Source organism: Elephas maximus, chromosome X (assembly GCF_024166365.1).
Source record: "Elephas maximus indicus isolate mEleMax1 chromosome X, mEleMax1 primary haplotype, whole genome shotgun sequence".
NCBI lineage: Eukaryota > Metazoa > Chordata > Mammalia > Proboscidea > Elephantidae > Elephas > Elephas maximus.
This window is the reverse complement of record NC_064846.1, coordinates 109,018,403-109,043,816: the sequence shown is the minus strand read 5'-3', so window position 1 is coordinate 109,043,816 and position 25,414 is coordinate 109,018,403. Positions and strand designations below refer to the sequence as shown.

The following is a 25,414-nucleotide window of genomic DNA, read 5'->3' as shown; positions in this document are numbered from 1 at the left end:
GATGTTCCCTGAAACCATGGTATCCTAACCCCTGCCCCTGCTACTCTGTCCCTCGAAGTGTTTGGTTGTATTGAGGAAACTTCTTAGCTTTCGGTTTAGTTCAGTTGTGCTGACTTTCCCCGTTTTGTATGTTGTCCTTCCCTTCACATAAATCATTTTTATTTCTGTACCTTAGACTGAATATCTAAAATGATTTATCTTCAAGCTCACTGATTCTTTACTCTGCCTACTCAAACCTCCTGTTGAGACCTTATAGTGAATTTTTCCTTTCAATTATTGTTCTCCTCAACTCTAAATTTCTATTTGATTCATTTTTATAATTTCTGTCTCTTTACTGATAGTCTTTATTTGATGAGACACTGTTATTCTTTCTTCTAGCTCTTTAGATGTGGTTTCTTTTAGTTATTTGAAGATATATGAAATAGTTGACTTAAAATCTTTGCTAGTACGTCCAATGTCTGGGCAGACTAATGAAGTCTTTACTCAAATTTCTTTAGTGGTCAATGAATGATTATATAGAGATTTCCTTAAATACCTGGAACCAGCACATCTCCCAGTCTTTACCAAGAAACTCTGTGTGCCTGGTAAGGTGCATCTTCAACACTTAGCTAGGCAATTTGCAACTCTTCCATAGCTTTTACTTCTACTTAAACCAAGCCTCAAGATTATACAAAAGTGAGAGTTTAAGGCATTCTCAGGTCTGTCCTGAGCACATGTATAGCTCTACACATGTGTGGTCTTTTAAGCTCCCAGAAATATGTTGGAGCTTTTCAAAGCCCTATGGACATTTCATTCCTCAGCTTTAAACGAAAGTTTACAGTTCACGTTTGCTTCTCATATGAAAGTTTATACACACACTGTTAAGTGACCCTAGTTATTTTCCCTATAAAGTAACATCACACTCCTCTTTCCACCACCCCGGATTTACCGTGTCCATTCAACTAGCTCCTGTCCCTTTTTGCCTTCTCATCTCGCCTATGGACAAGAGCTGTGCATTTAGTCTCATGTATCTACTTGACCTAAGAAACACTCTCTTCACGAGTATCATTTTATGCCTTATAGTTCAGCATAACCTTTGTTTAAAGAGTTGGCTTTGGGCATGGTTTCAGTTGTGGGCTAACAGAGAGTATGGGGGCCATGTTTTCTGGGGTTCCTCCAGTCTCAGCCAGACCATTAAGTCTGGTCCTTTCACTGGAATTTTAGATCCGCACCCCACTTTTCTCCTGCTTTGTCAGGGACTCTCCATTGTGTTCCTTGTCAGGGAGATCATTGGTGGTAGCCGGGCACCATCTAGTTCTGATCTCAGGGTGATTATGTGGCCCTTTCTGTCTCTGGGGCTCATATTTTCCTTGTGTCTTTGGTGTTCTTCATTCTCTTTTGCTCCAGGTGGGTTGGGACCAATTCATGTATCTTAGATGGTTGCTTGCTAGCTTCTAAGAACCCAGACACCACTCACCAAGATGGGATACACACCATATTCTTAATAAACTTGGTTAAAAAGCCATGGTCCCCTGACCACCATCCCTGCTACTCTGTCCCTTAAAGTGTTTGGTGGTACTCAGGAAACTTCTTAGCTTTTGTTTTAGTCCAGTTGTACTGACTTCTGCTGTAATGTGTGTTATCCTTCCCTTCACCTAAGATAATTCTTACCTACTATCTAGTTATCCAATATCCCTCTCCCTCCCTCCCCACCTTTGTAACTATCAAAGAATGTTTTCTTCTGTGTTTAAACCTGTTCTTGAATGCTTATAATAGTGGTTTCACACAATATTTGTCCTTTTGTGACTAATTTCACTCAGCATAATGCCTTCCAGTTTCAGCATGTTATGAGATGTTTCACGAGTTCATCGTTGTTCTTCATTGTTGCATGATATTCCATTACATGAATATACCATAATTTGTTTATCCATTTGTCCGTTGATGGGCACCTAGGTCTTTTTATCTTTTTGCTACTGTGAACAGTGCTGCAATGAACATGGATGTGCATTTATCTATTCATGTGATGGCTCTTATTTCTCTAGGATATATTCCAAGGAGTGGGATTGCTGAATCATATGGTACTTCTATCTCTAGATTTTTAAGGAAGCACCAAATTGATTTCCAAAGTGGTTGTACCATTTTACATTCCCACCAGCAGTGTGTAAGTGTTCCAGTCTCACCACAACCTCTCCAACATTTATTATTTTGTGTTTTTTGGATTAATGCCAGCCTTGTTGGAGTGAGATGGAATCTCATTGTAGTTTTGATCTGCATTTCTCTAATGGCTAATGATCATGAGCATTTCCTCATGTATCTGTTAGCTGCCTGAATGCCTTCTTTGGTGAAGTCTCTGTTCATATCCTTTGCCCATTTTTTAATTGGGTTGTCTTTTTGTTGTTGAGGTTCTGCAGTACCTCATAGACTTTAGAGATTAGACACTGATCGGGTTCGTCCTAGCTAAAAAATTTTCTCCCAGTCTGTAAATTTTCTTTTTACTCTTTTGGTGAAGTCTTTGGATGAGCATAAGGGTTTGATTTTTAGGAGTTCCCAGTTATCTAGTTTCTCTTCTGGTGTTTGTGCATTGTTAGTAATGTTTTGCCTATTGTTTATGCCACGTTTTAGGTCTCCTAGCATTGTCCCTATTTTTTCTTCAATGATCTTTACCACTTTAGATTTTATATTTAGCTCTTTGAGCTATTTTGAGTTAGTTTTTGTGCATGGTGTGAGGTATGGGTCTTGTTTCATTTTTTTCCAGATGGATATCCAGTTATGCCAGCACCATTTGTTAAACAGAATGTCTTTTCTCCAATTAATTGATTTTGGGCCTTTGTCAAATATTAGCTACTCATAGGTGGATGAACTTATGTCTGGATTCTAAATTCTGTTCCATTGGTCTACGTATCTGTTGCTGTACAAGTACCAGGGTGTTTTGACTATCCTGGCAGTATATTAGGTTCTAAAATCAAGTAATGTAAGGCCTCTTACTTTGTTCTCCTTTTTCAGTAATGCTTTACTTAGCCATACGAAGTTGGTGATTTGTTTCTCTAACTCACTAAAAAATGCCATTGGAATTTGGATCAGGATTGCATTGTATCTGTAAATTGCTTTGGGTGGAACAGACATTTTCACAATGTTGAGTCTTCCTATGCGTGAGCAAGGTAAGTCTCTTTTGGTTTCTTGCAGTAGCGTCTTGTAGTTTTCTTTGTATAGGTCTTCTATATCTCTGGTTAGATTTATTTCTAAGTATTTTCTGTTCTTGGGGGCCATTGTAAATGGTATTGATTTGGTGATTTCCTCTTCAAAGTTCTCTTTGTTGGTGTAGAGGAAACCAACCTGTTTTTGTATGTTTACTTTGTATCCTGATAATTTGCTGAAATCTTCTATTAGTTCCAATAGTTTTCTTGTGGATTCTCTGGGGTTTTCTGTGTATAAGATCATATCATCTGCAAATAGAAATGCTTTTACTTCTTCCTTACCAATTAGGATGCCCGTTACTTCTTTTTCTAGCCTAATTGCTCTGGCTAGGACCTCTAGCACAATATTGAATAAGAGTGGTGATAAAGGACATTGTTTGGTTTCCATTTTCAGTGGGAATGCTTTCAGACTCTTTCCATTTAGGATGATGTTGGCTGTTGGCTTAGTATAAATGCCCTTTATTATGTTAAGGAATTTTCCTTCTATTTCTATTTTGCTGAGAGTTTTTATCATGAATCGGTGTTGGACTTCATTAAAGGCCTTTTCTGTGTCAGTTGATAGGATCATGTCATTCTTGTCTTTTGTTTTATTTATGTGATAGATTACATTGTTTACTTTTCTAATATTGAAACATCCCTGCATACTGGGTATGAATCCCACTTGGTCTTGGTGAATTATTTTTTTGATATGTTGCTGAATTCTATTGGCTAGAATTTTTTTGAAGATTTTTGTGTCTATGTTCGTGAAGGATATTGGTCTGTAATTTACTTTTTTTGTTGTGTGTTTACCTGGTTCTGGTGTCATGGTTATGCTGGCTTCATAGAATCCTTTTTTATGCTCTGAAATACCTTTAGTAGTAGTGATGTTAACTCTTCTCTGAAAGTTTGGTAGAATTCTCTTGTGAAACAGTCAGGGTCTGGGGTTTTTTTTTTTTTTTTGGGGGGGGGAGTTTTTAAATTATCTTTTCAATCTCTTCTTTTGTTATGGGTTTTTTTAGTTTAGGTAGGTAGTGTGTTTCTAGAAATTTGTCCATTTCCTCTAGGTTTTTTAATTTGTTAGAGTACAATTTTTCATAGTATTTCGTTATTATTCTTTTAATTTCAGTTGGGTCTTCTGTTATATCACCCATCTCATTTTTTATTCTGATTATTTGCTTTCTCTCCTGTTTTTCTTTGTCAGTTTGGCCAATGGTTTACTGATTTTTTTTTTAATCTTTTCAGAGATCCAGCTTTTGGTCTTGTTAATTCTTTCAATTTTTTTTCTATTTCCTATTTCATTTAATTTTGCTATAATTTTTTAATTTGATTTTTCTGGTCCCTGAGGGTTTCTTTTACTGCTGCTATTTGTTCAAGTTGTAGAGTTTATACTTTGATTTTGGCCCTTTCTTCTTTTTGAGTGTGTCCATTTATCGCTGTAAATTGACCTCTGAGCACTGCTTTTGCTGTGTCCCAAAGGTTCTGGTAGCAAGAGTTTTCATTGTCACTTGATTCTGTGATTTTTTTTATTCTATCCTTAATTTCTTCTATAACCCAGCAGTTTTTGAACAAGGTGTTGTTTCCATGTGTTTTTTTTTCCCTTGCTTTTTCTGTTATTTATTTGTACTTTTATGGTTTTACCGTCAGAAAAGATGCTTCGTAATATTTCGATTCTTTGGATTCTGTTAAGGTTTGCTTTATGGCCTAATATGTGGTCTGTTCTGGAGAATCTTCCATGTTCTTTGGAAAAGAAAGTATATTTGTCTGTTTTTGGATGGAGTGTTGTGTATATGTCTATGACATCAGGTTGGTTGATGGTGGCACTTAGCTCTTCCATGTCTTTATTGAGCTTCTTTGTGGATGTGCTGTCCTCCACCGAAAGTGGTGCGTCGAAGTCTCCTACCATTATTGTGGAGCTGTCTGTGTTTTTTCAATGCTGTTAGTTTGTTTTATGTATTTTGAAGCCCTATCTTTGAATGCATAAATATTTATTATGCTTGTGTCTTCCCTTTAATCATTATATATTGTCCTTCCTTATCCTTTGTGGTAGCTATTGCTTTAAAGTCTATTTTGTCTGAGATTAATATTGCCACTTTTACTCTTTTTTGGTTGTTTTTTGCCTGATATATTTTTCCATCCCTTGAGTTTTTTTTTTTTTTTTTGAGTTTAGTTTGTTTCTTTCTTTAAGTACAATGTGTGGGTCTCACAGGCAGCATATAGATGGATTGTGTTTTTTTTAACCATTCTACCACCCTCTGTCTCTTTATTGGTGAATTTAGCCCATTTACATTCAGTGTAATTATTGACAGGTATGAGTTTTTTTTATGAGTTTAGTGTTGTCATTTTGATGTATTTTTGTGTGTGTGTGTGTTGTCAACAGTTTCTTTGTTCCAGTTAATTTTCTTTCCTAGTCATTTTTCTATATGTATTTTCTTTTCAGCCTTTTCATTGTTGTTGATTTTTTTATTTGGTGAGTCTTTATGTTTTTCTTGTTTTTTTTATTTTGATGTATGGGATTGTTAGTTTCCTTTGTGGTTACATTAATATTTACCCCTATTTTTCTAAGTTTAAAACAATCTTTTATTTTTATTGCCTTGACTTCCTCACCATATGGAAGATCTATGACTACATTTTCAAAAAAAAATTATTGCACTTTAAGTGAAAGTTCACAAATCAGGTCAGTCTCTCACACAAAAATTTATACACACCTTGCTATATACTCCTACTTGTTCTCCCTCCAATGAGACAGCACACTCCTTCTCTCCACTCTCTATTTTTGTGTCCATTCAACCAGCTTCTGACCCCCTCTGCCCTCCCATCTACCCTCCAGACAGGAGCTGCCCACATAGTCTCATGTGTCTACTTGATCCAAGAAGCCCACTCCTTACTAGTATCATTTTCTATCCTATAGTCCAGTCCAATCCCTGTCTGAAGAGTCAGCTTTGGGAATGTTCCTGTCCTGGACTAACAGAAGGTCTGGGGACCATGACCTCCGGGGTCCCTCCAGTCTCAGTCAGACCATTAAGTATGGTCTTTTTACGACGATTTGAGGTCTGCATCCAACTGCTCTCCTGCTCCCTCAGGGGTTCTCTGTTGTGTTCCCTGTCAGGGTGGTCATTGGTTGTAGCCGGGCACCACCTAGTTCTGCTGGTCTCAGGGTGATGGAGTCTCTCGTTTATGTGGCCCTTTCTGTCTCTTAGGCTCATAACTACCTTGTGTCTTTAGTGTTCTTCATTCTCCTTTGCTCCAGGTGGGGTGACACCAAATGATGCATCTTAGATGCCCTCTTGCCAGCGTTTAAGACCCTAGATGCTACTGTCCAAAGTGGAAAGCAGAATGTTTTCTTAATAGATTTTATTATACCAAGTGACATAGATATCCTCTGAAACCATGGTACCCAAGCCCCAGCCTCTGCTACACTGGCCTTGAAGTGTTCAGTTTATTCAGGAAACTTCTCTGCTTTTAGTTTAGAGCAGTTGTGCTGACCTCTCCTTTATTGTGTGTTGTCTTTCTCTTCACCTAAAATAGTTCTTATCTACTATCTAATTAGTGAAAACCACTCTCCCTCCCTCCCTCCCCACTCTCATAACCATCAAAGAATGTATTCTTCTCTGTTTAAACTATTTCTCGAGTTCTTATAACAGTGGTCTCATACAATATTTGTCATTTTGCAACTGACTAAATTTCACTCAACGTAATGCCTTCCAGATTCCTCCATGTTATGAAATGTTTCATGGATTCATCATTGGTCTTTATCTATGGGTAGTATTACATTGTGTGAATATACCATAATTTATTTATCCACTCATTCATTGATGAGCACCTTGGTTGATTTCATCTTCTTGCTATTGTAAACAGTGCTGCAATGAACATGAGTGTACATATATCTGTTCATGTAAAGGCTCTTATTTCTCTTGGATATGTTCCAAGGAGTGGGATTGCTGGATCTTACGATATTTCTATTTCTAGCTTTTTGAGGAAGCACCAAATCGATTTCCAAAGTGGTTGTACCATTTTACATTCCCACCAGCAGTGTAGAAGTGTTCCGGTCTCTCCATAGCCTTTCCAACATTTATTATTTTGTGTTTTTTGCCTTAATGCCAGCCTTGTTGGAGTGAGATGGGATGGAATCTCATTGTAGTTTTGATCTGCATTTCTCTAATGGCTAATGATCATAAGCATTTCCTCATGTATCTGTTATATGACTACATTTTTAAGTTCCCCTTTTTTGTTTTAATATTGTCATCTTTTACCTATTGAAGTCTCTGGTTCCCTATTGCCAGCATTTCAGCTTTGAATTATTTTTGCAAGTTCCCTGTCTGGGTTTATATTTGGTGGCTCTGTCCTGTGTTCTACTTTTGGGTTGTAATATGACATTCTTGATTTTCTAACTGGAGGACTCCCTTTAGTATTTCTTGTAATTTTGGTTTGGTTTTCACATATTCCCTAAACTTCTGTTTATCTGGAAATGCCCTAATTCACCATCATATTTGAGAGAGTTTTTCTGGATATAGAACTCTTGGCTGGCAATGTATTTTCCTTGAAGGCTTTATATATGTCATTGCATTGCCTTCTTGCCTGCATGGTTTCTGCTGAGTAATTCAAGCTTAATTTTATTTACTTTCCTTTGTAGATGACTTTTCGTTTATCCCTAACTGCTCTTAAAATTCTCTCTTTATCTTTGGTTTTGGCAAGTTTGATTATAATATGTTTTGGCTACTTTCTTTTGGGATCTACCTTGTATGGGGTTCACTGAGCATCTTGGATAGATATCTTCTCATCTTTCAGGATATCAGGGAAGTTTTCTTTCAACAAATCTTCACAATTCTCTCTGTATTTTCTGTTATCCCTCCAGCTTTTGTACTCCAATCACTTGTAGGTTATTCCTCTTGATACCCACCCAGAAAAATTCTTAGGGTTTCTTCATTGTTTTAAATTCTTTTATCTGATTGTTCCTCAAATAAGTTGTTGTCAAGCGTTTTATGTTCAGTCTCACTAATTATGACTTCTGATGCCTCAGTTCTGCTCCTATGACCTTCTATTGAGTTGCCTAATTCTGAAATTTTATTGCTAATCTGGATTTCTGTTTGCTGTCTCTCTATGGATTCGTGCAGCCTGTTAAATTTTTCATTGTGCTCTTCTATAGTCTTTAAGTTCCTCTATTGATTTGTCTGTTGTGTTCCTTGGCTTGTTCTGTGTTTTGTCTGATCTCCTTTCTGATCTCTTGAAGAGTTCTGTATATTAATCTTTTGTATCTACCTCTGAGAATTCCAGGGAATTTTATTCCTCCAGAAGAATTCTCGATTCTTTGTTTTGAGAGCTTGCTGAATACATCATGGTCTGCGACTTTACATGATTTGATATTGACTGTTGTGTTAGAACCATCAATAAGTTATATTTATTTATTTTGTTTGCTTACTCTGTCCTAGCTTCTTGTTTTGTTTTGTTTTAATATATCCAAATAGGCTGCTCGTATGAACTAGTTTGATTATTGACACATTTTAAGGTCTGACACCCTGTCACCAGGGGGTGAGATTTATTACAGATACATGAGCTCAGGAGTCTGTTTACTTTTCTTGTATGGATTCAGCTCAGGTGTCCAGATAGTCAGTCACCAAATGTGTGGTGCAGGCCCTTACCTATGGTCCTAGATGGGCAGGGGTGATTGGAGTAGGCACAGGTATCTGGCTGCAATAGGGGGTCACAGGCTCAGCAAGGCAGGAGGCTGACGGCTGCCCCTGAGTGTCTGGGAGGAAAGTGTGCCCCTGTTCCCTAGAGTGTGTAGGTGAGTGGTTTGTGTACCTGCACTATGGGCAGCCAGTGCTGTTGGGTGTAAGGACTGGGAGGCACCTATTGTTCGTGGACCCCTGTTACAGGTGGCTAGGTGGCATAAGTGGAGCCACCAGTCCTCGGGCTCCTGATGTGGTAGGTGAGGACCCTGCTTAATGGGCAGAGCAGTGTCAAATGTCACAAATCTACCACTCCATCATATAGCTGATACAGTAAAGTTAGGCTTCAGGTATATACCCTGTAGTACTGTGCTAATGAGGACCTATGCTGTTGAAATGGCTCCACACAAATCCATGAATAGTTAAAAGATATTCAAGGTCCATGGACCCCTTATGATTGTGCCTAGACAAAGAAGCTGTACCTGCTCTGAGTTCCTGGCTTAGGGGAGCTGGCAGATTACTTTTTCCTGTTTGTTAATTTGTTCCCTCTCCCAGGCTGGGAGAATGGCTCAGGGTGAGTGATGGGACCTACTTCTGGCCCAGGGGAATTGGCAGTGGCTGAAGCAGGCCCAAGACCCTGTGCAGAGCATGAAGGGAGCAGATAAATGGGAGAGAGGTTCTTGTCAAACAGGGAGCTTGGTAGGTTGGACACATGTACTTATCTTTTGCCAGTTGAGGGCCACTTCTTGCTGGTTCTGGAGGGTTGAACAGACTCTCCACCCCTCCGTCTCTCCCAATGTGGAAAATGTGTCCTGAATGCCCCTGTCTGGTCATTGCACACGCCAGCCGATCTGGCCTGCAGGGTGTCGGTTCCCACTGGGTCAAGTCTAGCAACTTCTAACTGCTTCTGAATCGTCTCTTCCTCCCCCTGCCCCTCGGTCCGATCCCTCAACTTTGCTTTTGATGTTCTGGGCTCCTAACTTGTCATACATAATCAATTCACTTTTTGGGGGGGTCTTTGTTGTAAGAGGGACCACCACAAGCATCTGACTACTCCACCATCTTGGCCCTACCTCCTTTAAGCATTTTGATTACTCTATTGCTTTCCCTCAGTGTCATCCATTGCCTAAGGTGACAAATGCTTCCCTCCCCAGGAAGAGGCTTTTAGCCCCGGGCGAACCATAAAGACAAGCCTTTTAAGTCAGGTCTTTCAGGGGACCACCAAACACATCAAATAATGACAATCTGGGGGAAATTCGGTCTGTTCTGCTCCCTCCAGTACCTGAAATGGTAGATTTATTTTCAAGGATACTGCTGGAGATAGGAATAGGGTAAGTTAAAACACCATGTAACTTGCTGTTACTACTGAGATTCAGACAGTTTTCTTCCATAAATGCTCCTCAAGTTGCTTCAAGCATTTGACCGATATTTAGAATTGTGGGGAAAAAGCTGATTCTGACAAATTGTGCCACAGTGGTTAAGCACTCAGCTATTAACAGAGAAGTCAATGATTCAAACTCACCAGCCACTCATAGGAGAAAGATGTGGCTGTCTGCTTCTGTGAAGATTACAGCCTTTGAAACCTTGTGGGACAGTTCTAGTCTATCCTATAGGGTCACTATGAGTTGGAATTGACTCGACCGCAGTGGGTCTGGTTTGTTTGCTTGTTTTTTCCACTGATTTTATGAAGGGGTGAATTTTAGGAGGTTATTACTCCATCATTTTTTGCTGACATCATCCATTGTGATTTTCTTTGTGGATATTTCCCAAGTTCCTCTCAGGAAAATGCATCACTACTTTTCAGTTAGAAGTTAGTAAAAATAAAAATATATTTTTCTCATCCAAGTTTACAGACCTTCTGAACGTTAGCTCCAGATTCCTTGGGGGAGTCTATGGACCTGAGAACCCCTCCTATCTTAGTTTCTTAGTGCTGTAACACTAACAGAAATACCACAGATGGGTGGTTTTAAAGAACAGAAATTTATTTTCTCACAGTTTGGGAGGTTAGAAGTCCAAATTCACAGAACCAGCTCTAGGGGAAGGCTCATGTCTGTTGTCCCTGAAGGAAGACCTTTTACAATTTCTCTAAACCAGACATTCCTTGATCTCTTGGCAATCTCCACATCAAATGTATGTCCCCTTCCTTTGTGCTTACTTCTGTGTGCCTAATCTGCTCTTTTTATATTTCAAAAGTGAATAAGTTTAAGACACAGCCTACACTCATTGGGCCTCATTAACATAACAAAGAAATTCTTATTCCCAAATGGGACTACATCCACAAGCATAGGTGTTAGGATTCCAGCACATATTTTGGGGGACACAATTCAATCCAGACTGACGTGTGAAGGATGAACAGGCAATGCAGGATTTACTGGCTTCATGAGGGAAGTGCTGAGACAGATCTAGGTATGAACATGACTGGCTTTTACAGACTCCCCAATTTCCTAGGGCATTCAGCTGTTCATCCAAGAGTGCCAAGGGCCCTTGACTGGGTTCCCTTTTCCTTGCAGAATCCTCAAAGCCACTCAAGACCAAGACTGAGGCACCTACAACCATGCCATCCTCCTTTGAAGGTGAGTTATAGTGCGAGCCTGAAGGGGTAAGAGAGGTCCTGAATGGGGCCATGGAAGCCAAGGGAGGAGCCCCAATTCCATTGGATGGGGAACTAAAAGGTAACTGGGGTCTTCAAAGAGAAAATGGCAATAAAGAAACGGAGACAAAAAAAAAGATAACAAGGAGTAAAGAGTAGTGAAGAAGTGTAATAATGAATATACACTATTTTTGTGAAAATTTTTGAAGCAAAAGGAGAGTTAGAATACCCCCATGGGAAAAGAGGAAAAAAAGAGAAACTGAGACTCCTGTCCCGCTCCTAGGCTGATTTGGTGTGTGACTTTGGGTATGTTACTTCCCCTCTATGGGCCTCTTCCTACCCTCTACCCCCAAATATGAGAAACTAAGATACTCCGCCCCATAATACTAGCGGTCACTGGAATAGCCAGGAATTCTGGAAAGCCCAGCACAGATGGTCAGAGAAGGTCCTCAAACTTTGCAGCCACTCCTGAGCCCACAACTCCTAACTGGAAGTGAGGCTTCTGACCCTAACTCTTTGTTGCCATAGCAACATCCACAACGAACACATTCTGGGACTGGACTACTGAAGATGATGGCTACCCTGGGGAGACCAGTGCTGTGCAAGGTAAAGTAATGTCAGAACTTCTCCCCTTCCTTCTTGATTATGAGCTTTGTGTCTGAATCTCTGCACCATACATACTGTGCTGGCATTCAACTCTCAAAACTATTAGATGTTTTGTTCCAGGCAAAGGTCAAGTTTCCTGAAGTTGTGCGTGGTGGGTGGGCATGGAGAGCGAGAGATACAGATCCAAGGATGAGTAAAATCAGAGCAGTGCAAAGGGGAGGGGTAGATATGTTCTTACCTCATCCAATAATTTTTCTCCTGTTTGTACAATTAGAGTTCGGGTAGGACCTTGAGAGCTGGCCCGAAGGTCTGGAGATAAGGCTGGGGGAATAAGAATGGCATTAAGTTATATTTTGTTTGAAGAACATTCTTGCTGCCCTGACAATGAGTCCCAGAAAGTCCAACCCCTACTGGAGAGGGTCAAACCCGCTGACTGGGCTGTGATTGGTTCCCTGTTGCCATAGTAATATGCTTCCCAAACACACTGAGCAAGAATAAGGATGGAACCATGACCTTAGCCAGCTTTCCAAGAGAAACCAGCACTGGGTCAGGTAAGGGTAATGACAAGGCATCAATATTTGGGCTCTTAACCAGGGCTCTCCAAACAGCCTGCAGCTAAATTATCAGTCTTCCAAAGTCTCCAGGATCCCCAAATTAGAGACTCAGAGATTCAAACTCCAAAGGAAGGTTCTTTCTGTGTTTTACCTGGAGCTGATATGACTGCACTGATCGTTAAAATAATACTTTCATACCCATTGATAATTAGCTACTTCCTTGAACTCCCTGAGCTGCTCATTATCACTTGGACTGCTCCCCAGGACTCTCCAGACCACATCGTGGTCCCTCAATAAAAATTTTATCTCCTGGAATTGCAGACCTTGAAGCCCCTGTTTCAGATCTGCAACAGGCATATGTTTTGATTGGCTTGTGCTACATAGTTTGGTGACTCTCACTCCTGATCTCATCCTCTATCTGTGTATCACTGAGGGAGGAATTCTCAGTACCCTTGTGCCTCTGCCCTTTTGGTTGCAGAGCTTTTGAACTGTCTCTGGGCACAGACCTAGCTTGTCCTTTGTGCTGCCTTTGCATTTCCACCTTGGCTTGAAGGCACTGGTCTGTACCCTATAGCTCCATGTCTCTCCCAAGGCATCACCCATTGGGAGAAGGAAGTCTTGGAGAATTGGTTTAGGAAGATGAAATGATAGCCCTGGGAGAAGTAGTTCTCAGAGACAGAAGTTTTGCGCTACTTCTTCTATCAGTTTTTTTTTTCTACTTTACCTCTTATCGAGGGGGGATTTTATTCTTTGATCTGTGCCAGTTTTTAGCTTGGGTCACCCAGCTCCAACCAGGAGCACTGAGGACCATGAATACCTGATATTTAGGACAGAATACCTTTGATTCTGGTAAGAACAAAGCCAGTTGCAGCTGCAAATCCTAAGGACACTGGAATTCAATTTCACACTTCATCTTACGCCTTGATCTAGCTCCCTGGATTCATAATATTACTGCTACAAGTGCATTGAACTGATGGTGAAACTAAAGCCTGGTGACAGTAAAAGACTTGACTAAGGTCACTGTATTCATTTTTCTATGACTGCTGTAACAAATTACCACAAACTTAGAAGCTTAAAGCAACACAAATTTATTGTATTAGTGCTCTGAAAATCAGAAGCCTGACACAAGTATTACTGGGCTAAAATCAGGGTGTCAACAGAGCTGTGTTCCTTCTAGAGGCTCTGGGGAAGAAATCATGTCTTTACATTATAGTTTTAAGAGGCTACCCACATTCCTTGCTTCATAACCCTTTCCCCTATCTTCAAAGCCAGCACTGTAGCATCCTCAAATCTCTCTCTGACTCACACCTCCTCTTCTGCCTCCCTATTCCACTTTAAAGAACGCTTGTGATTACATTAGGTCCACACAGATAATTCAGGATGATCTTCCCATCTCAAGATCAGCTGAGTAGCAACCTTAATCTATATATATATATAAAAAAATCTATATGCAACCTTAAATCTCCTTGCCATGTAACCTAGCATACTCACAGGTACTGAGGAGTTGGATGAGGACATCTTTGGAGGACTAATGTTCTTCCTACCACAGTCACACAACAAGGAAATAACAGATGCAGGCCTGGAAGCCCAGTTCATTGGGTTTCTTCAGCCTGTACACGATTGGGGTAGGCACCCCAAAAGGTCAAGTAGGAATATGTTTTGAGGAAAAATTAATCTGGGGACTTGACGAGAGAGTGTGAGGAAGATAATTTTTATGGCTAGAAATAAATGCCAGAATCTCAATAAGGTAGCATTTTGGTGAAGCTGGGATACTACCTTATCCTCTCTAAGGGAAGAAGAAAACCTCCTTCCCTGGTTTCATGGAGGGCAGGGAGGACTAGATCAAATGCTCAGACCAATCGGCCATCAACAGGTGGGTCTGAAAGATTTTATTTAAATATGTCCACTCTAGCCTCTATAAAGTCTTTCTCCTGAGCCTGGGCTTTGTTTGCCTCTCTAGTTAGCTGAGAAGGAAGATGCTGTCTAGGGGAAGATGGAAGATAGAGAAGAAAAAGCTCTGCTGTGGTCTGGGCTTATCCTTGAAGCCCTTGTTTCTGGCATCATTTTCATCCAGATACCACCTGGTCTTGTTTCCTTCGTAGGTAAGGGCCTGCCTGTCTTTGCCATCATTCTCATCATCTCCCTGTGCTGTATGGTAGTATTCACCATGGCTTATATCATACTGAGCCGCAAGACATCCCAGGGGGGTAAGTAATGAATATGGTTGGGTGACTCTAGCTCATTCATTCATTCTGGAAGCATATTTGAGCATATACTCTGTATCAGGCACTGTGCTCTGCACTTCAAGGAGCTCCCAGCTTAGTTAGGGAGTGAGGATAGGAATCCAGGGAGACACATGTACAAGCCCTCAATGACGATTCAGTTAATGAAAATAAATTTACAAATCTTTGCTACCCAGCCTAATACAGCCATCCTTGTAATGGGTTGCCTCCTAAGGATGCAAGACAAGTTGTCACAATCCCTGCTCTCAAGTTGCTTATAATTTATTTAGGGGGATTTTAGATAGAAGCATGGAATTTATCAATGACAATGCATAGCAATAAAAGTCTAAAGACTCAAAGCCTGGAGAAGGCAATTAATGCTACAGGGATCCAGAGAAGAGGAGAGTCAGGGTTTTTGGAAGGTGATGGGGCTTAAGTCAGACCTCGGAGGATGAAAACAGTTTAGAAGGGGTCAGTACTCCAGGAGGGAGGAAGTACATGAGTAAAGGCATAGAAGTCTAAAAGATGACTGTGAGTGAGATCATCAATAACAAAGTTATGCAGATAAGCAATAGTGAAATACAAGGGAAAGAAAATTCATTCCTGACTATATAAGGCCTTGAATGCTAAGCTAAAGAATTGGACATCTCTAGGCCTTGCAAAAGCACCAAAAGTCATCAAAAACTTTTGAACAGGAGAGTAACATTATGAAGTCATAGCTTCAGAGCCATTTAACAGCTATAGACCCTCAGAGGAGGAAAAAGATAATTTGGGTGTTTGTTTCTACAACAAACACTCCAATTTTGCCTAGCATTATCTTGTCTCTTCTGCTGTAGCAGATACTACTCCCAAATTAGCCTGGTTTCCACCATGGGTTTCTCCAACCAAAGAGGAGAGAGGAGCCTTGAGTATCTCCTTCCCCTGGACTGTCAAGTCTAAGTTCTGGCCTTAGCCGATTAGCATGGTTATGTCCTATGAGGCTAAACGTGGGGGTGGAGATATCACAAGTGGCCACAAACACCAGTACTAAAAGGAAAGCACTCATCTTAGCCCTGATGAGGTTGGGTATAAACAGTAACCATATTGGATTACTTCCCTCTCAAAAACTTTCCAGGGCTCCTATGGCCCAGGGGATAGAGGTCATAATGTAACTTTCCATTCAAGGCCCTCTGTGATGTGGCTCTAGCCTATCTTCTCAACTCCTATAACTCCCCTATACTTATTCTCATCTCCAGTCACTGGAATTAAACAGGCAAATATCTCTTACACCTTTTGCCTCTATGCTTTCTCCCTTCCTGGAATGCCTCCCTAGAATTCTTGTTGTTTGCTATCTCTCTGTAAGGGAGACAGCCTCAGGGCATCGATACGATTTAATATATAGTCACTGAGCATCTACTACATGCCAGGCTCTGGGTATACAAAGATGAAAAAGACCCAGCCCCTGCAGTACAGGAGCTCCTGGATCAATGAGAGAGGTAAGACAAAGAAACAATGAACTCTACCACAAGGCAGAAGGCTCATGGTGGTTTACTGTGTTGCAGTTTAATGCATGCATTCCCAGTTGCATCCCTGAAAGATTATAAGCCCCTAGAGGGCAATAAAAGGACATACCCATCTCTGTACCAGGTTAAGCCTTTTTATCTGCTTGGAACGTCCGGTATCAGGTACTTTTCCTTAACAGACACTAGGGGGCAATAGTGACCTATTCCAGGGCCTTTTCTGGGTGCAGAGTTGGGGGGAGGTGAAGGTATTTGGGAGTGGCTTGGACCAAGGTCCCTGAAGCCAGAGTAATCCAGCCTTCAGTCTAGTCTTTAGCCTACCTGTCAAGTTAGCCACAGGGGCTCTTTGGATATTTAGTGAGATTCCTAGGTGGGGAGTGGGTCCAATTGGAGCAAGGTCCCTGAAGCCAGACTAATCCAGCCTTCAGTCTAGTCTTTAGCCTACCTGTCAAGTTAGCCACAGGGGCTCTTTGGATATTTAGTGAGATTCCTAGGTGGGGAGTGGGTCCAATATCCAATTCCTGTACCCTTTCACCTCACACCAAGCAACCTCTTCAGCCCAATGTGCTGAATCAGAGTGTGCCAAATAGGATAGTGACCAAATATGCTTCCCCTTACTCTCCCTGAGAAATCTGAATCCCTGGGTTTTAACACCACCTCCCCAATATCTCCCAGTTCTTGGAAAGCTGGACCGTCTTCAGATCTCCTTTTCCATTTCCCCTTAGCTCACCTATTGACTGGCATACAAGGTCCATGCCAGGTCCTGTCTACTCCCCATGGAGACTTCTGACCTGATTTCTCTTTCTTTTCTAGAGCATGTCTATGAAGTGGCCAGGTAAGATTATCTCTCTTTTCAATCTTCTCATGCCTTCCCTACCCTCAGTTCTGTTACCACTGGTAGGAAACATGGAAGAAGGGGTATGGAGCAAATCCAAAGAGGCCTTTAAGGTTAGGGCAGAACTTTTTTCTCTTTCTGAGACACCTTCTGAGGCTCTGCCCTGGCCCACTGAACACACAAGATGATTCAGATCCACCATCCCTCTGCTCCCAGAACCCCTGGGTGGAAAGAGCCTGAGGGTCAATTGGCAAGAATTGGGGCAGAAAGGTGGGAAACCAGGGCCCTGGTCCCAAGACCTTTCTCATGGGTAGTGGGTTCTCGGGCCACAGGCTGCATACCAGAGAGGCCAGCGACTCTGGAGAAGCCATGAGAGTGGCCATCTTCTCAAGTGGCCGCTCCAGTGAAGACCCAGCTGCCAAGGCTCTGAGCAATGACTACTCAGATGAGTCCTGCCTGGGTCAGGAGTACCAGATCATCACCCAGATCAACAGCGACTACGCCCGCCTGCTGCACACAGTGCCTCCGGATTATGAATTTCAGTCCACCAAGGGCAAAAGTGTTTGCTAAAAATGCCCACCAGTCAAGATTCTGCTGATACAATTGTTTATTAAAACCCCATCTTCTGCATGCCCCAATTCTCTGCTACCTCTTTTTTTGGTTAGATCAAAATGTCTTCACTGCCAACATTGGGGCCCTTGGTAGTGATTGGCTTCTCCTCAGAAGTATGGATCTCAAGCAAGCCAGTTGCTGGGTCTAGCCCTAGGCCCTTCTAGTATCCCTGCCTGGGTCCTCTGTTGCTTTTCTCCTAACACCAGAGGGAAGTACCCATACCATTAGGACTTGTTTGTCAACACCCCAGGCACCATTAAACTTTGACTTATTGCCACCAGAAGATCAGAGGCAGGATCACCTCTGCCAGCTCAGGGAACCAGCAATGTCCAGGATCACTTCCCTTTCTCCAGGGCCAGACACTTCTTAATTGAGATTGTCATGTCACAGGCCAGGGGTCAGTTCTGCTTTTTCACTGTGAGTCTAATACCTTGGTTTTCTTTCGATGCTCAATAAATAATCATGATAGCAAACTCTGACGTGTTGGTATTCTCTCAAGGTATAGTAGGACCTACTAGAGGGATTAAAGTGAGGCTAGTTGGAATGGTTGGGGTCCCTCAGGGTATGGATGGCACCTTTGCTTTTTTGGTCTTCCCCTCCCCTCCTGTGCCATTCCACCTCACTCCACAGGTGGGTCCAGCTGGAGCAAAATGAATCTTCAGTAAAAAGCACTCCACTGGCTTCCATTTCCCTCCTCATCATCCTTCCAGCTCCACCTGGATAGTTATTTCCAGGTCAGTTGGAAGCCTGAAAAAGAAGGAACACTTCTTCTGTTTCAGGGGACTGTGGGTACAGAGATGAAGGGTTTTTCTTCCTTCCAAAGTATAGATATATCACCCCCATGGATTTCCACCTCCTGGAACCCTAAAATCTTTGGGGTTTAAATATTCTTCATAAGTTATCTTCTATAGCTCTCTGTTCCTTCCAACAATGTGGGGTGAGGGACAGAGTAAGGAAGTCTTCCTCCTCAAGCAGAAACAGAAACTACGAGGGTCTGTTTGTATGCGTGTGTGTGTGTGTGTGTGCACCTTTAAATCAGTCTTCCCTATGAGGACCTGTTCTGGGCCAGATCTACAGCTTCCTTTCTCCCACATAACCATGTCAAACAAACTTCTTGCAAGATGCCATGTTGACACTTCTGGTTCCAACAAAGCCTCCTGGTTTCACCATGAGCGTCTCCCCTTTTGGCATGATTAAACCAAAACCCATTGCCATCGAATTGATTCCAACTCATAGCAACCCTATAGGACACAGTAGAATTGGCCTATAAGGTTTCCAAGGCTGCAATCCTTACAGAAGCAGACTGTCACATCTTTCTCCCATGGCGTGGCTGGTGGGTTTAAACCATCGACCTTTTGCTTAACAGCCAAGCTCTTAACTACTGCACCACCAGGGCTCCTTTTTGGGTGATTACAAAAGTCAAAATAGTACACTAAAGTGAACAGGGAGGAATCTTCCCCTTCATCACCACCCAACCTGCAAAGTCTGTGGTCAAAACCCCAGGATTTTCCTCATCCCCAGATGTCAGCTTCACACAGTGTGTGAAAGGAGTCATTTCTTCTTCCCCATTATGCTTACAAACCTCTGCAACAGGGCCCCCACCCAGTGTAAACCTCAGGTTCCCCCATGAAACGGCTCTGTATCCAGATCCCACAGTCTTTAAAAACAGCCACTAGCTCTTCCTACTACCATGAAAATGATTGGGGGAAAAAATTTTCTAGTTTCATCCCCATTAATAAAATGAGCCCCAAGTCTGGGGACCCTCGTCCATAAGAACTGTGGACCAGGAGGAATATCTCAGAGCCTCTTGTCTTAAAGAATCTAGAGTAATGATCCTAACACTCCCATATTATAGATAAGGAAATGAAGCCCATAAAGGAACATTGACATTTTAATGTCACATACATCAAGTCAATGGTAGAGAAGAGACCAGAAGTCAGGCTTGTGAACTTCTAAAATCATTCATTGCAGCAGGAAACTTTTGGAGATCATCTTTGACCCAAAGACAGAATTTTCCCACTCAGGGAAAGCCAGTGAGGCATTCCCCATCAATATTCTAGCATAAAGCTGCAGGATAGGCTAACTAAAATGGAGTGATAACATGGCCTCTGTCTTAGATGGGAGGCTGGTTGGGGAGAAGTAGGGGAATGAAAGGAGGGGAAGAGCTTTAGAAGAGAGGGAAGGTATGAAGTTCTTTTAGGACAGTTTTCAAAACTTTGTTCCAAGAAACATTGGACATGAGATACGTCCCACAGGAAAAAAAAAATCCATGATCAGATAAGTCTGGGAAATGCTTCATGCTATAGCTACCTCTTGGAGATTCATGATTCATATTTTCATATTAAAGGTTCTAAAAAAAATCGTGCAATTAAGGACCTGTATAACTTTGTGTAACCAAATAATCCCAAACTTATTTTTCTGCTGAGCCTAATTTTTTTTACCCTGTTCCTCCATGTATTCTCCATGTTGGCTACCACCTCATACTTCCTATAGCATTATGGTGTTTACAGTTTGATTTTGACTTTTTTTCAAAATTTCTCAGTGGCATTTGGCCCAAATGCCTAAATCTAATGGACTAGTGGAAAATCAGTCAATCAGTAAATATTTATTGAATATTTTCTGTATCCAAAGTGCTCTGATAAGGGTTAGGGTAGGAGACAACAATTTAGGAAACATAGACTAGTCTTCTAGAAGCTCACAGTGTGGTGGGGAATACCGGAACAGCCCCTGGAAAAGTTCACTAGCAACACAAAAGGTGTCATTGGACAATAGGAGAAAAAGGGGCACATACAGGGACCCAGGCAAGGAGTACTTTATGAATGAAGAAGGAAAGAGTGTAGGCTGACTTTCAAAGGTTTCTGGACAGATTGGACTTTGGCTGGGCCAGGAAGTATGGGAAGAATTGGATAGGCAGATAGGAGTGGAGAGGGTGTTCCCAGAGGGAGAAAAGTCAAGAGCAAAACTGGGGAGGGGGTACGTAAGACTGACGTGCGTTTAGAAGCCAAGACTGGGTAGGACCAGTTCCAAGGGGGACTGAGTGTCCGGAAAGCAGGCTTCTAAGCCTTGCTTTTTCAAATAAGTCATGTTGCTTATGTGAGAATTCTGTTGGCATGGCTGACTTTGGAAGGGAAATGTGAAGGAAAGAGAGAACAGCGGGTCAAGGAGCACTTTTATCTCCAGGCCCTTTATGCATTTTCAGGCTTATTTTGTCTTCGCCATTTGAAATCCTGTGATGCAGGTAGACAGATCCTGGAATGGCCTCACTTCTCCCCTGGTACCGTCAGATACAATGCCTCATTTTCCTCACAATCACAGAAAATAACTTGTGAAAACTTAGATGGTGTTTGGCAAGTGTTCTTGCATCCAGCAGGCCATCTATTTGTTATATCCCATCTGCCCTGGCCTGGAGCTGCTAGGCATGTGCCGCACTTGGGGTATTTGACAAACTGACACTCTACCACATGAAGTGTCCAACTCAGCTTATCAAATACACGGAGCGTGACACTGCAGGAGGCCAGGCCAGGGGCTTCAGTGGGGAGGAGAGATCTTCCTGGGAGATGTGGCCCTGTAGAAAAAGGGAGAGAAAAGAATGATGAAGTCACAGTCTGAGCCCTAGGGAATCTTCAAAGGCTGAAGGGGCCAGCCTAAGTACTGGAATAGGGATGTGAGCAAATAGGCTTAAGTCTGCTAGCCAAAAGAGGAATTCTGAGGGTATGTAAGAACAATCCCCTTGAGACTGCAGGTGAGGCTCCGGTGCTCAGCTGGGGGCTGGCTCCTCAGGCCTGGGTCCTGTAGCTAAGGAATTTCCAGGGGGCCCAAGCTTCAGTGGACTCTAATATGCAGCAGAGAGAGGACAATTTTGTTATCCTCCTGCCTCCCTGAACTGAGGAGAAGACCAGGCCTTCCCAACCCTCTTAGGTTTTGTTCTCAGAGAATTGTGGTTAAGAACACAGGTTTTAGGTTAATCATGGGCTAGGATTCTGGATTTTTCACTAACTAGGCAACATTGGGTAAGTCACTTCACCTCTGAGCCCCAGTTTTTCGCATCCACAAAATGGGAGTAATACCTACCTTGGAGGGTTACTGAGAGAATGACATGAGCTAATAGATGCAAAGTCTTTAGTTAAGTATGTGATACATAAAAACATGCTCAAAAAATTGTGGCTTTTGCTACCAGAAAGAAAGTCTAAAAGCCATTGGCAAATGATATAACAGGGTTAGGACAAATAAGACACGGTTTACTTGTGGCCTCAGCCTTGTCTAACATGGTTCCTTCGTCCCATCAGCAATCACAAGATTCAAGAATGGCAGCTATAAAAGGGACCTTAGAGATCATCTAGTCTCATTCACTCATGTTACAGATTTGGAAACAAAGGCTCATATTGGGGAAGATATTCGCTAAAGGTCATATAATAAATTGCTCACAGTTCAGGGCTGTGTCCTATACCACCCCATTACACCCTCCAGCTGTCCTCACAAATCCTTCCACCTCCCTGCTCTGTATATTCTTCTTTGAAAAGAGAGACACATCAACAAAGGGGGCAAAAGACAGACAACAGACTTGGCAGTGCAGCATTGTGATCCTTGAACTCACAACCACCAGAGCACTAAGGAAGCTGCCAGGAGCAGGGTCAGGCTTGGAACTTCTGGGAGAATTCCCTGGGCAACACCCAAATCCTGGTGCTAAAAATTCCAGTTTTTCTATATAAAATTCCTCCTTCTCCCCAGCTGTGGCAGCTGATGTGTGAGAAAGTAGTTGGCCTATATTAAATACTAGCATGAAAAGTGGCAAACATCCCAAGATTATTAGGAATAGAAAACTATCCCCATGAGCCAAAAAGCCATATTCCAACCAAAGCAAGGCAAAGGGACTGAGCCTTGTCTTTCATCAAGAAAATGTTCAGAGTTTTTTTTTTTTTCCTCAACTCTCTCAGTTGTATATATGTTGGTGAGAGGATGATGTGCCCTTCCAACTTGAGATCTGGGAGTGATCTCAAAGATAAGTTTCTAAAATGTCTTTTCCACCCCTTCACTTCCTTCTATAAGAATTCAATCCAGCCCATACCATTCAGAAGTGCAGGTCTTTCAGCCAAAGCAGAAGTTGTCACCAGATGTGGTATAGTGGAAAGAATCAGACCAATTTGAGTTCTAATGTTGTCATGGCCAGTGACTAGTCAATTATGTCTTTGAGCAATTCTTTCTTTGGGCATCAGTTGTCTTCTCTGGGAATGGGGCGAGAAAACCTACCTAGAAGTGCTATTGGGAAAGTGTTTGGTGAGCTTTCCAGAGTCTCCCATATAGGAGTTCATGGGCACTTTGGCTCAGTCCCTGGAGGTGTGGGTAGAAGCCAGACAAGGAATCTAATTCAGCAGAGTTGGGGATGGGGGTGTTAGGAGAGCAAGAACTGGATTGATCCCTTTCTTCTATCATCATCAAATTGGTTCCCAACTCCAATGAGAAGATCTGGATAATGTGTAGGTGTCCAGAGCCTCCTGAAATCCCTTTCTGATTTTATCCAGCCTAATTCTAGGAAGTCTGACAGAGAGGAATGAAAAGCTAAAGATTCCTTACACTGGAAGGTGAAAGGCCTTATAAATCATGTAACCCCAGTAATGATGGAAGGAGTCAGTGACTGAGCTGAAGTTAGACTGGTTTTATTCCCACTCTTGCTGTTTTAGTCCATGCTTCTGCAATAGAATGTACATAAGAAAAACAGGTTTAGTTGAGATAGGCTGACCAAAAGGAGGTGGATACTTATGTGGGGGTGATATTGAGGAGCTCTGAAAACTCTTCTACGTCCTCATTGGGTCAAGGCTTTGTACCCAGGTGAAATTAAAAATCCTCTACTAAAAAGCTCCACAAAATTACCATTATTGAGGCAAAGGATGGGTCAGTTTTGATGCAGAGAATTGGAAAGGATGGGCCTGAAGAAGGTGTGGGTAGAAATCTGGGGATCTCTGAACATCCAGAGGGCACCAAGTACATGAAAGGGGAGTAGGGAAAGAACAAAAGTCCTTATGACCATTACTCAAAACAATTCAAACTCCCCCCAATATGAGGAAGCCCAACCGTGTCACTTTCAGGGCAGTTCTTGCTGCTTGGTGTGTCAGCCCTCCCAGAGTAGAGCAGAAAGAGCACTGGCCTTCCAGTGTCCAGACCCAGCTCTGCCACAGGTTCTCTGTGTGATCCTGGGGAAGTCCCTTCCTTCCTTTCTCTGGGTCTCAGTTTCTCCCATATATACCTGGTCTCTAAGGGCCCTTCCAATTCTGAAACTCTGGGAATCTAAGATGAGGCTAGGGAAGAAAATGGCTTTCACGTTTTTCTCTCAGTGGGTGCTATATGGATCAACACCAGCTCTCCTCCTAGGTGTAAACAGCCCCATCCAGAGATATTTATTCAGCATCATTATCATCTCCTTTCTCAACAGAGGGCTGAAACTATCAAAATATGGGATATGATAACTAAAAGAGTCTCTAAAAACCAAAAACCAAACCCTTTGCCATCAAGCCGATTCCAACTCATAGCAACACTATAGGAGAGAGTAGAACTGCTCATGGGGTTTCCAAGGCTGTAATTTTTTACAGGAGCAGATTGCCACATCTTTCTCCTGTGGAGCTGCTGGTGGATTTGAACTGCTGACCTTTCACTTAGCTGCCCAATACTTAACCACTATACCACCAGATCTCCCCCAAAAGAGTCTCTATGCAGCATCTATTTAATCCTTCCATTCCTCCTCTTTGCAGAGGAGGCCAAAAACTGAGTCCTTGAGTGGAGGAATGACTTGCCCAAAGTTACACAGTGGATAAATGACAGTATCAGGACTGCTACTCAGATTTCCAGAATAGGAAATATCATTCCCCCTTTTCCCCACCACTAGAAGCTCCAGGATAGAAGGCCAGTAGTAACTTTCCTCTCCGTCACCCTTTACCTAGGGTCCCTGAGGACAGTCTGAGGATAATGGGATGAACAGAGCCAAGCCACCCTTGGTTGCCATGGAACTGCCAGAGTCTGGAAGTACAAGCAGAGAGGAAAAATGGATACTATACCTGTCATTGGAGAGGTGCCCAGATCTTGGTACGGGGCACAGGGCCTCCGGTGGTGAGCCAACCTGCAGAGGCGAGAAAGCGTGGGGCTTTATGCCATAGGCACGAAGATTGTGTGTTTTGAAGGGCGCTCGGTGTCTTCAAGAGGAAACAGAAATGAGGAAGATAAGGCTGAGGTTAGCCAACGGAAATCTGGGTACAAAATGAAAAAAAACAGCACTGTTGTGAAAGGGTCTATGGCTGCAGCAACAGTCCCCACTGCCATGTCCCTGCCTACCCCCCAGCCAACCTCCAACAGACACTGACTTCCCATGCTACAGAGAGCTGGAGTAAAAAGCCCCTGAGAACACAAGGTTGAGAAGGGAAAGTGTTGATATGTCGTGGGGTTGTTAACCAATGACATAAAACAATATGTGTACTAACTGTTTAATGAGAAACTAGTTTGTTCCGTAAACCTCCATCTAAAGTACAATAAAAAAAAGCCTCCTTAATGACCCATGCTCTGCCTGTGGACCAGGGGTGTTTCCCAAGAGTTAATGAGGGCAGGCCTAAAATGTCAGAGCTGAGATATTCTAATAAAAATCCCCGTTTTCAAAATTGAGAAACTGAGGCTTTGCAGAATGAAAGGAAATGCC

General features: G+C 42.3%; 1 protein-coding gene and 1 long non-coding RNA gene across 5 annotated transcripts in view; one reads left to right on the top strand and one right to left on the bottom strand.

Moving 5' to 3' along the window:
• The window catches only part of VSIG4 (V-set and immunoglobulin domain containing 4), a 39,893-nt gene extending 21,614 nt beyond the window's left edge, over positions 1–18,279 (top strand). The window contains exons 4-8 of one of the 4 annotated variants that reach the window (XM_049872994.1): positions 11,329–11,391; positions 11,937–12,014; positions 14,671–14,775; positions 17,103–17,124; positions 17,457–18,279. In XM_049872994.1, coding sequence (XP_049728951.1) covers positions 11,329–11,391; positions 11,937–12,014; positions 14,671–14,775; positions 17,103–17,124; positions 17,457–17,694 — 506 coding nt within the window. In that variant the 3' untranslated portion in view covers positions 17,695–18,279. Of the gene's footprint in view, positions 1–11,328; positions 11,392–11,936; positions 12,015–14,670; positions 14,776–17,102; positions 17,125–17,438 lie in introns of all 4 variants that reach the window. The other 3 variants (XM_049872993.1, XM_049872996.1, XM_049872995.1) reach the window with 3 other exon arrangements.
• Positions 18,280–20,326: 2,047 nt separating this feature from the next.
• LOC126069532 (uncharacterized) lies at positions 20,327–24,924 on the bottom strand. The gene is made up of 2 exons (XR_007515937.1): positions 24,783–24,924; positions 20,327–21,301 (listed from the first exon to the last, which is right to left on the bottom strand). It is a non-coding gene; the product is annotated as an uncharacterized LOC126069532 (long non-coding RNA).
• Between the last annotated feature and the right edge of the window lie 490 nt (positions 24,925–25,414).